General features: G+C 29.6%; 1 protein-coding gene across 1 annotated transcript; it reads left to right on the top strand.

The window, feature by feature from the left end:
• Window positions 1–10,554: 10,554 nt before the first annotated feature.
• On the top strand, window positions 10,555–10,989 carry LOC136078796 (uncharacterized). Its single transcript, XM_065794606.1, has one exon. The coding sequence runs from the start codon at window positions 10,555–10,557 to the stop codon at window positions 10,987–10,989; it is 435 nt and encodes a 144-aa protein (XP_065650678.1).
• Window positions 10,990–12,952: the final 1,963 nt, after the last annotated feature.

Genomic DNA, 12,952 nt, shown 5'->3' with positions numbered 1-12,952 from the left:
GTTTACTTTAAATGTTGATGATAATGGGTTCAATGTATAATTCTCAACTTGGTCGTTTAAATTCCTTTTTGATATCTTATTAAAAATGTTTTGAAATGGATTTTAATGATATTAAAAATTTTGCCGATTCTTTAAAATTACTTACCAATTTTAAAAAAAGAAATTTATTCAGTCATCCGTTTCATTATTGCATATTCCTACACCCAAAATAGAACCACGAACACGAGCATTTGATCCATATTTAGCTCCGATAGAAACTAAAAAAAAAGAAGAGTTTTCTGAAACAGCAAGGTGCTACTGCTTTACCTGAAACAACTAGCACTTCTGAACCAACAGGGCCTAGTGCTTCAACTGATGCTAGTGAAACTTTCATAACTATAAAAGAACGACTAGGATTAAGAAAAAAACTATTGGAAACGAGATCAATGAGAAAAAGAGCGGAGGATAAAGATAAAGGAAAGGCAATCTAACAAAATTTTTTTTTTTAAACACGGACAACGTCTTGAGAGATGCTATCGATAACCTTGTAAAAGATTATTTGACCAAATTATCAAGTCGTTTGTTTGCTTTGACAGACGCACCTAAAATTGAAAAAGTTTTGCTTCAATTTGATACATTAAAAAAAAATCCAACCAATTTGAAATTTTATGAGCAATTAAAAACTCTTTTAGAAAGTTCCATCTTTGCCAAATGAAACGGTCTCATAACAGCTTGGTCACATGCCACCATACTTTTTAAAAAAACAACTGACGTCAATGTTAAAAAACAAGCGCCTAGGAAACCTTATGTTTACGTAACCTATGAATTTTTATACGATAGACCTCGTCAATATTTTCGAGCTGATTTTGCTGATGTAAACAGTTTTAATTTAAATTTTGCTCCTCATCGTCCTGAAATTTGTTTAATTGTTGTAGATGGAGTGCCTAAAAAAGTTTATTTGAGAGTGACCAGTAAAAAAACCGCCGAAAAAGTGCTTAGCAGTTTTAAACATATTTTTGAAGATATTAAAAGAGATGATAAAACTTTTATCTACTTACAAACCGATCGAGGTGGAGAATTTTTTAATAACAAAATAGAAGAATGGTGTTATGAACAATACATTTATCATTTTAGTTCTAGAAATTATGAAAAAGCTTACTTGGCTGAATCAACAATAAGACAATTAAAACAACTTTATCAAAAATTAAGAGAACAAGGCGAACTTCAAAAAAATAATTAGAGTTTTTATTTCGAGGATATAGAACAAAAACTAAACGAAAAAGAAAGACTAACGAGTGGAATAGCTCCTGAAGATTTGGATGCTGACGACGCCAAAAGTAAAGCTCTTCGTTTAGTCGATCAATGTGGTAACGACAAAAGACAAGGTCTTCATTTTTCTTCCAACATGTTACATCGAGTAGAAAAAGAATACAAAAACGAAAAATTTAAAATATACAAACCTCTATCCGTTGGCACCGAATTTTATTTGAAAAAATATAAAATAGATCCCTAAAGACACATTTAGCAAACCGACTACTCGAAATCATGCGTATTGGGACACTACCAAAAAAGTAATTAATATCAAAGTCTCTAAACGATCGAACTTTTCAGTAGAAGGTTATTTTCCCTTTTGTAATTATAAAGTGAGAGTAGTAGGCGATTTAAATACGACATTTAAAGTGAAGCGAGAAGATTTATTACCTATTAACGAAGAAGATAAAGAAATTTACTATAAAAACTTTAGCGATTATGTTGATACTTTTTTAAAACCTTTAAAAAAAAGACTACAAGAAAAAAACAAAATATAAAAAAATGAACAATTGAACGTTTGACGATGCTTTAGATGTAAATAAATATGATTGTAGTACGTATTACTTCAGCGAAATTAAATATAAAAATGAAGCTAGCGTGCATTATAATGTGTTGAACGATTTTAGTTTACCATAACTCCTAATGACATCAACAAACCCACATTTAAAAATAACTCCATTCTACATATAGCGAGTATGGATGTTCCTACTAATTTAACAAGAGTAGACGAACATCTATCATTTTCTGAAAACAATTACGGATTAAGGATGGAATCTAAACCCGCTATAAAACAAATGTTGTCAGATATTTAAAGCGATATGATTAGTAATCCTACAAGACCCATAAAATATTTTTATCTTGTTACTAAAAATGTTGTCTTGAACACCAATCATATACTCTTACCAGGTGACACCTTTTCTTGCTATGACATATTAGATATAGAAAACATGAACGCCGATCATTTGAGTTATATGTGGACCTTTTATGCAACAGGTGAAGGTAAACTCTTTGGCGTTATGACTCGAAACGCCTTTCATCATGACTTTTTTGTTAGAGACTTGGAACTTTATAATTCTAAATTAAATAGAGTTTTATATTTTTTAGACTTTTTTTCAAGTTATTATAATAACGATGGTAAAATTTCATCAACGAAATATTTTAATCCAAAATATTTATTTGATCCTTTAACTGAACTTCGATACAAAACGGCTGTAATCAATTTACCCATGATAAAATTTTGTTTAGATAGCAACAACAATGTTTAACAAAATTTATTTAACGTCAATACTTCCCCATTTAATAATAGAACCAACTATAATTTATTATTGTATTACAAAAAAAAAACGAATACGTAAGAAATCCTTCTTTTTTACTATAGTTCTACCACAATTTATAGATATTATCAAAGCTGCTTTTACAAATGCTTTTCCAACTGGATTTGGTACAAAGCTTATCTATATTACAGCAGCTGATTGAGGCGTAGAACCTACAGAATTATTAACAAGTTTTTATCAAATTTATTTTCCTCTCACATCCAAAAGAAAATATTATCGTTATACTTTAAAAAATATACCTTTAACTTCTTTAACTTTACCATTTTTTAACGTAGATCAAGTCATATGACCTAAAAGAGAATTAAAAATGATGGATGTTTTTACCGAAAGTTTAAACATGTCAAAAATTTACTCAATCTCAATTTAAACAACTTAAACTTTGCCGATCATGCTTATGCAGGAACCGATTTTAAAATGTTTAGTAAATATCTTACAAATAAAGCAAAAGGTGTGCCTTTATGCATTCCCGATCGTATAGACGGAACTTTAAATTACTATACTTGTTTTTCTTTACCATCCTTCCAAAGAAAATTATTGTCACCCATTAAAATTAGTACATTACTTATGAAAGATTTATTAGGACTTCAAATGAACAGTAGTTCCTATTCAGATTATTATAGCAGTTATACATGGTTTATTGTGCCCATGGTACTTCTGATATTAAAGGCATTCCCTTTCAAGTATTACCTTCAAACTTACCTGATGACATATATAATATTTGCACAAGCGATAACTCTTTATTTAGTAAATATAACGCAGAAACTTTTGTTGAAGTTTTAATATATTGCGAACAGGCCCATTTTTTCAAATACCGTCAAAGTACCTCTTCTAACTACAACTAGTTTCGAAAGAGCTACAACACCGAGTCATAAAACATGGTTAAATAGTGTCAAAACGATTCTACAAGGAAATAATCCAACATAATTGGTATTTTATTGCACTTCGCTCAACGGACAATTTATTTATCAAAAAAAGAGCGATGGTACTATTGTACAAACTTGGATAGACAGCTTACCATTAAAAAATAACATTTTAAAAATGTATCAAACTATTGAAAACAATCCTATACTTTATACTTTAATTTTACAAAAAGATCAATACACTTTATCTCAACAAATCAATTCTTTTATTATGCAAGTGGATCAAAATATGACCAAAGCCATGACTCTTGATTTTCAAATTCAAAAAAAAGATTAGCTTTCCTAAGATACACTTTCATTCAAAGTAGTAATTTTAATATCACCGTTTCCAATTTTCCTACTACTACAGACCCTTATATTTTTATCAAATGCGATCAAGCTACCAATTGTGGAGTGTACATGAATAAAACTTTTGTTCCCGGAATTGTTGCTTTTTTTAACTTGTGAGACTACACCAATCCTACTCAAGTCTACTACCAATATCGATTTTACAAAAAATCGTAATACTTCTATTCAAGGACAATTGACCACCTTCGATATGAACGATGTGGACAATTGGAAACAAAAATGATTGTCGTTTCTCAAATCCAAATCTGAAGCGCTCACCTTAAGCAATCTTAGTTTTACCGTTTTTTTTAATCCAATGTTAAGGATTCAAATGATTCCATTTTACAATTAACTAGTTTGATTACTATAAAATAATGTCTTTTATTTTTTATTGATAATAAAAAAAATATAAAAAGAAAAAAAAGTTTTTTTTTCACCACCTCTATTTTTTATAAAAAATGAGTCTCTTGTGCGCCAAAAGAAGATATAATAAAAATTTAGTCAATTTAGAAGAAAAAATGATGGAAGATTCAAAAATAAATCCTTACGATCAGTTTAATCAAATTAAAAATCACATGCAACAATTACAAAATCAACTTACTCAATATTCTACTAAATCTGATTTTTTAAACATAAAAAAATGAAAAATAAAGAAGAAGAATTACAAGATAAAAACCTCCAAAAAAATGAAAAAAATATACAAATCAAACCCAAACCTAATAAACGAAAATATTCAGAGACTGAAAGCGAAAGTTCAGAAGAAAAAATTGTTGAAAAAAAACCTAAAAATAAATCAACACCTTTACACCTATGTTCACAATGCTTTCAGGAAGTAAATGCTATCGACAAAATAAACGGATTATGTAGAAACTGTATTATTCAACAAAGAGCCATTTTATCAAGCCCACTCATGCAGAATAACAGCGAAAAAAAGAAAAAAAATTAAATAAAAAAAGTTTAACTGAACGTGGTTACACTTGAGCTTTAATGGACGTTAAAAACAAAAAAATATCATTTAAAAAAACACTTTAGAATCAGAAGATGAATAAATGAAAACAAAATTAATTTTTTTTTAAAAAAAGAATGGGTTTATTAGATAATTAAATAAGAGTGGACGACGGTAATCGTTATACACCTAATACAAACGGTCATGTTACTATCGAAGATGTTTTAGCACAAGCCGACAATGAAAATCGTTTATTGCAAAAAGCAACAAGTGGTAATATCAGTACTGAATATAAAGCTATTTTAAATCAAAAATATCCTGGTTTTCAAACAGCTCAATCTCAAGATGAAATCATTGCCGTTAATAATTAGAAACAATACGATCTTACTTCTGATATGGCTAGTTTAATTACTTTTAACACTATTTTTATCGAATGGACATATCCACAAGATTGGTATTTGGATTTTGATTTATTTCTTTTTAAAAATTTGAGCACACAAACAAGATTTACACCTACAACGGGCGATACTTTATTGCAAAGAACTTGTCTAACTTCAAACTTTATTCATGTTTTAATTAAAACTGTCAAATTTTATCCCAATTATCAAAACAACAATACTACTTGCGCTAACAATGCTATAGTTAATCGTGCTTATGATCGTTTTAAAACGCTATTGATCAAAAAAAATTATATATAAATGGTTTTAGAGATTTAATGATTAATCCTAATTTGGGATTAATAGAAGAAGCCGATACTACTGCTAACACTGTTACTCTTGCCGAAACCAAAGTGCTTGTGCAAGCTGCTGACCCTAATAGAGTCGTCAGAGCTCTCAGTTCAGCAATACCCCCCTTTTATTAAAGAGCGCTAAGAGATAGATATAATGCTATGTTAACTGGTGAAAAAGGTTATAAATTTAGAGTGCCTTTGAATTTATTGTGTGAAGTTTTTCAAATGAAAGAGTATTTTGGAAAAAATAAACAAATTAGATTGGAATTTTATAATGAAAATGATATGAATCAATTATTAGAATGGATAAGACCTATTACCGACGCCGAAATAACATCATTTGCAAATGTGGGGTTAGCAGTTAAAAACCCAATGATTTATTGCAATACTTATAGACTCAAACTGAGTTTACCGTTAGAAAGATCTTTATATCTCAACGGTAAAAAAGACGAGGCTTATACTTTACTACGTATCGCTCATTATGAACAAGTTGTAACCAATGTAGAAAATGTTGCAGAAGTCACTGTAAATTTAGGAAGTATAAAACAGCAGATATTGTACCCCACAGCATTGTATTTTGCGTTACATCAACAAAAGAAAGTGATCATTTAAACAAAAATTGTTTAGCACCAGTCGAAATGGCTTGTAATATCATTAAAAAAGTCACTCTTTGTAATTTTAGAAGAACATTCTCAGCAGGTGATACTACCGAATACGATTTAACAAAGCAAGACGATCAATGGTAAGTTTGGAGAAGTTATGTTTCTTGGTGTAAAGGAAATATACCCTCTACTTATAACATTAACAAACTTGCAGATTATTATAATAGTGACGATTACAGTTTTTTGAGACACCCTACTCGATATTTTAGTACTACTAACACTACAGAACCTTTAGTCATCGACACCACTAGTGATTTCAATTTCGTCAATGATAAACCTCCAGCTGTTAATGCTGGAAATAATTCGTTTCAAATCAATGTTCAATTTACAGATCAATTTAAAGGAGTACTTACTATGTATCTACAACATCCAGCTGAAATTATGGAAAGCGGGGTAGGAGAAGATATGCAATTAAACTATGTTCCTACCAAACTTAAACGATCCTAATTTGTCATAAAAACATTTTTACTTTTTATTAAACGAACCCTATTTGTATTATATTTTTTATAAGTAATCGAGTATTTATTTAAAAAAAATCTTAAAAATCAAAAAAATTGTTATTTTTTTATTTCTTGTGTTAATGGCTCGCATGCGCACAAGAAGAAGCGGACACAGTCGTCGTCATCATAGAGATAGCGCACAACATCATAGAGGGAAAGGAAAATTTTTTACAAAAGTCAAAAATTTCGCTAAACGTCTACTGAAATCAAACGTAGGAGGCTAAGCCTTAGATTATTTTCAAAAACAACGAAATGCGTAAAAAATTTTGTTGCATTACTTGTAAAATAAAAAAAAGTTCATGTAAAAAAAAAGGAAGGGGAAGAGCTTATTTACCTCCATTACAAGGAGCAGGTAGAAAACGTTTAAGAAGACAAAGAAAAATTCGAGGAGGAGATTAACTAAACACTTTACAAAAGCTAAAAATTTACCCTTTTTACAAAGCTTAAAAATCAAACGCAACCCTATTAATTTGTATACTAATAAAATGTCCCAAGAAACAAATGCAAAAAACTAAATTTGAACATGTTAAAAAAAAAGACAACTTTATAATATATATTACTTTAACTAACCTCAAACACCTCGTAATGCATAAAAAAAGAGGAAGAGGAAGAGTTTATTTACCTCCGTTAAAAGACGCAGGTAGAAAACGTTTAAGAAGACATTTAAAAAAACGCATGCGTGGTAAATTTCTTTCCTTGTTAGCAGCAGTTTTAGCACCAACCTTATTATCTTCTCTTATGCCGAGATAAAAAAATGTATAAAAGAAGACATAAAAAAAGACACTACAAAAGACAACATAAAAGACATCGAACAAGACATATACGTGAAAAATTTTTGGTCCTCTTTTAGGAATGGTATCTAAAGTGGTTTTACCTTCCTTTGCTAGCGCTCTTCTACCTACCATTCGTAAAGCTGTTTTGGGCGGAGCTATTTTAGGTGGAGTTTCTTACGGAATCAATCGAATTAATAAATAATGTTATTATAATATATAAAAATAAATTTACAATGTGCTTTTTATTATTTTATTACAAATATATAATCCCACCATTGTTCCAAGTAATATGAAAACTGACAATAACGCTCCAAATAAATAACCTCCAACTAGAATAATAATAAACACGCTCGAAATCGCTAATATTGACAATAATTTTTCTCTATTAACGGACTTCAAAATATCGAGTACGATTTCCATGCGAGTCGTGCGTACCACCATTATCTATCGGAGAATCAGGTTTATAAGGATGAACTACTGCTACCGTTGAGGTTGTTTGAAATTGTTGTAACGGCTTGTTTTTTGTTTCTATTTATTATGAATTTATTTAATTTTTTCATTCTTTATATACTTTTGGTCACGCTTCATTAAACAAAATAAAATTCTCGAGGGCGTACTGGCGTTAAGCGATATAAAATTTTTTTTTAATTTTGTTATCTAAAATTTTACACCACCACCATCATATCCTATTTTTTTACACCATCGCACCCTATCTTATAAAAACCGAGGGCGCTAGCGAGGGCGGGTCTCTGGACACACTTTTCCAACATAGGCATATCATCATCATCATCATCATCATCATATATATATATATATATATATATATATATATATATATATATATATATATATATATATATATATATATATATATATATATATTCCAAAAAAATTTTAAAAACAAAAAAGGTTTTATAATATTATTTTAATTAGTTTACATCTTGGCTTTTAGTTAATAATCAAAATATTAAATTCCTTTAATGAAATTACAAAAAACTATTAATTATTCATTGTTAACAATAGACACAACGTGAAAAAAAATTGCAAGTTCAACTACTCGCTTTATATTTTGGCAAGTTCCACTACTCCCTGCAATTTTTTTTTTTTTGCAAGTTGGACTACTCGCAGTAAATTTTTTTTGCAAGCTCCACAACTCGCTGTACATTTTTGTTTTGCAAGTTCCACTACTCGCTGTAGTTTTGTTTTGCAAGTTCCACTACTCGCTGTACATATTTTTTGCAAGTTCCACAACTCGCTTTAAATTTTTTTTGGAAGTTTCACTACTCGCTGTATATTGTTTTTGCAAGTTTCACTACTCGCTGTACATTTTTTTTACAAGTTTCACTACTCGCTGTACATTTTTTTGCAAGTTCCACTACTTGCTGCACATTACATAATATATATATATATATATGTATATATATATATATATATATATATATATATATATATATATATATATATATATATATATATATCCCGGTCAGCATGCCCAGATGGGTTGTATCCCAGGATTGCGTGGGCATCCGGGCATGGGCTTGATGTGGGCTTGTCATAAGATTTTGTATGGGTCCCATATGGGCAAATTATTAAAATTACGAAACTCAATATTTACTATTATTATTATATAATTTTCGTATTCCGTCATTTATTTTGATTGGAGTACAATAAAATAGCATTTAAAACTTGTTTTAATTTCGAGTGTTCAGTTCATCCAAGGCAGCTAGATTATGAATTTGTATATTATGCATCGGGAATTTGTTAATTGCGCCAATTTGTAACGCTCTAGTTATAGTGAAATATTAATTATCAAATTATTTTGAAAAAAACAGCGAACATTTAGAAAGTACTAATGTTTTGATTTGAAAATAGTATATTTACTATACATATGTTTTATAAGAAACTGATCAATTTGTTTTAAACGTCATTGCTTGTATAATATATTATTTTACGATAAAAGGACAGAAAATAACTTACTAGTACTTGTACTGATGTAACTATTAGGCTTTAATTTATTAATTAGTGGTTAGTAATATAATGCATTAAGTTAATTATCCGGTATCTTTAAATAATTTCAATTTAAGCTTTCAACAATTTTCCGAGGAGCCATCGATCATAAAATATGTTGGTTATGTTTTCATAAAATTTTTAATAACATATTTTATTTGTGAATTCACATTTTACTGCAATAAATTTTTTATTATCTAAGTTAAATATTTATAGAATATGGCCAAAAATTTTGAATGTTGTCAAAGAACAAAAAGGAGGAGAGTGAGAAGGGCAGTGGATGAGTTACTAAAGAGTGTGAATGAACGTAATGAAGAGCCCGACATTAACAATGACTTAGGTCTGTGTTATGAATCAGTTAATAATATAATGACCAGTGGAGATGTAGAAATACGTTCTTGCATATTGGATGAAAATGAAATTGATGAAAGTTCCAAAAAGATAGATAATAGTCTTTCAGATGTATCAATGCAATACGATGTTGAAAGTAAAAGCCAATTATTTAATAGTGAAGCAAGTACGTATGATCTTACTGATGGAAACTATAGCGACAATGAATCCAGTTTCAGTGAATATTCTGACAAGTTCGTAGGCAGTAGTGATGATGAAGAGAATGTTTGTAAAGTTAGATAGCTACGATAGTTAGTAAGATCAGATAGCTACGTGGGTAGTTACACATAATATTTCTACTACTGCAGAAACAGCTCTATGGCATATTCTAAGTTTAAATGTTCCTAAAGATGAACGCACTTTGATGGAAACACCTAAGAAGGTTTCTAATATCATCGCCAGAGCTGGTGGATCATACTATTATGTTGGAGTAAAAACTGCCTTATTGAGTGCATTATCGCAATTAAATGAATCGACATTATCAGACATTTCTGCACTATCTTTAAATATAAATGTTGACGGCATTCCACTCTTTCATAGTTCAAATACGCAACTTTGGCTAATACTCGGATATGTAAATGAATTACCTAAAAAGCAAGTTTTTAATATTGGACTTTATACACGCAAGACAAAGCCAACATCAGTAGAGGAATATTTAAATGATTTTATTTAGAAATGAAGTCTCTGTCCGAAGGTTTAGAATACCGTGGAAAACGATATGACATATTTATAAATGCAACAATTTGTGACGCCCCAGCTAGAGTTTTTATTAAATGTATAAAAGGACATTGCGGTTACAATGGCTGTGAACGCTGTATACAAGAAGGGGTTCATTTGAAATATAGAATGACGTTTCCCGATACAAATTCAACACAACGTACTGATGCGGACTTTATCATGCAAAAAGATGAAGATCACCATATTGCACTTTCACCGTTAACTGAATTGCCAGTAGGACTTGTTATACAATGTCCTCTTGATTACATGCACCTTGTATGCTTGGGAATAGTTAGGCGGATCATATCTTTATGGATCAAGGGCAATTTAAAAAATAGATTATCTGCTAACACAGTTAATAAAATATCTGAAAAACTTATATCACTTAAATAATATTTTCCTAAAGAGATTGCGAGACGTCTAAGATCACTGTATGAGTACCAACAATGGAAGGCAACAGAGTTGCGCCAATTTTTATTAAATACTGGACCTACTATTTTATTTAAGTTGGTTTCTGATAATGTTTATCGTAATTTCTTACTGTTAAGCGTGTCTATGACATTTTTACTTAATCCAAAGTCGTGTAATAAGTTTTCTGATTATGTTGAAAACCTGCTAATAACTTTTGTGAAAAACTTTGAAATTATATATGGGTCGCATGAGCTTGTATATAATTTACATTCAATTATTCATGTAGCAAATGACTGTAGGAAGTATGGCAGTTTGGATAATGTGGCAGCATTTCCTTTTGAAAATTATTTAGGGCAATTGAAAAAACTGGTTAGACGCCCCCAAAATCCTTTTAGCCAAATACTTCGTCGATGTGCTGAAAAAGAAAGATGATTTGCAGACAGATCGAGAAGAAGATGGTAAAAGACGTAAAAGGTACATTTCTGCATTCATATTTTATATAAAAGAAATATTGTGATGTATTTCACATAAAATTTACAATTTAACTAATTGAAGTAATATATTACACAGCAAACAATGATAAATTCAGAGTCTAAACTAAATTGATTTATATATATATATATATATATATATATATATATATATATATATATATATATATATATAAACACACATATTATTGAATATGCAAAAAAGATGTAATATGGTAACGAAAACAAGATAATGGCTTTTTTAACGACTACTTTTTAATTCAAGGTCATCCAAAAGGTAATACTTACAACCAAACTTTGAAATGGTTATTATCGATCTGGTCTGGTGATGACACTAAAAGAAATAATTATTTCTGTGTTAAATTACATTACATTAATCTAACACTTAAAAAGTTTTACTTCACTGAAATTTAAAATTTTCTAGACTACCTGTGTTACCATTTATGAAATAATTGTTTACAATTTGATAACAGCCGTTATATGCATTAGTTAATTAGTTATATTGTTAGTGAAAGTTAGTATATTTTTTAGGATGCATTGCAATGGACACACGTTCAGAGAATAAAAATGACCGAACTGAAGTAGGAGACACAGTTTCAGAAAATGCAAATAAACAAGCTGAATCAGAGGAATCAGTTTTATCGCAGCAAAGTAAACATGTTAAGTGCATGTTTATTTTACGGTTTCGATTACATTTTATTTTTACTAATGCCTAAAAAAGTAATTGTCATGGCATACAACTTTAATGTCGAGATGCATAGTTTTGATTATATAATATTATTGTTTATGAACAGCGTCTGCTGATGTATTGCGAAGAATAGTTCATGCAGACCAAACATCCCCACTACTATCAAACCAAACTACACCGGCGGGGCACCAAAAAAATATACTGACTTAGAAGCGTCAGAACATTGTTCAATTTTAGCATTTAAGTTTTTGTTTTGTTTTTCCATTTAGCAGTGTATCTATATGTAAGACAAAATTTACAAATTGATTACTATTATGCTTCTTTTTCAAATATAGCAGCAAAATCGGCAACTACTGACTCCTTAATATTACGAATTTTAACGTCAATGGAGGAGATGAAGCAAACTCAAAAGGAAATTCAGGAGACTCAACGCATTCAGACCAAAATGCTGCAAATATTGCTGCAACATTACAACAAGAGTGCAGATAAGACAGAGCTTCCCGATGATGTAGTCTTTCTAACGCAATCAATGGATAACTTTCAATAAATAGAAGAACGGCTGAAAAATAATGACTTTGCTAATGCATTAGTAAATAAGGAAATTTTTTTTTTAATATTATAAAAAAATGCTTGAAATTTTTGCATTAAATTAATTCTGAATATAGTTAATATTAAAATTTGTCCATCCAATGTATTAAAAAAATGTTTTACAGTTATCGCTAGTTATGGAGACTTTGTTTATAATTAAAAATTTGTTTGTTTTTTT

This window comes from Hydra vulgaris, chromosome 03 (genome assembly GCF_038396675.1).
Source record: "Hydra vulgaris chromosome 03, alternate assembly HydraT2T_AEP".
Taxonomy (NCBI): domain Eukaryota; kingdom Metazoa; phylum Cnidaria; class Hydrozoa; order Anthoathecata; family Hydridae; genus Hydra; species Hydra vulgaris.
This window is presented reverse-complemented; position numbering and strand designations above follow the sequence as displayed.

Excerpts from the sequence above, each read along its gene's own strand:
- LOC136078796 (XM_065794606.1), top strand. The coding sequence starts at position 10,555 with ATGAAGTCTCTGTCCGAAGGTTTAGAATACCGTGGAAAACGATATGAC.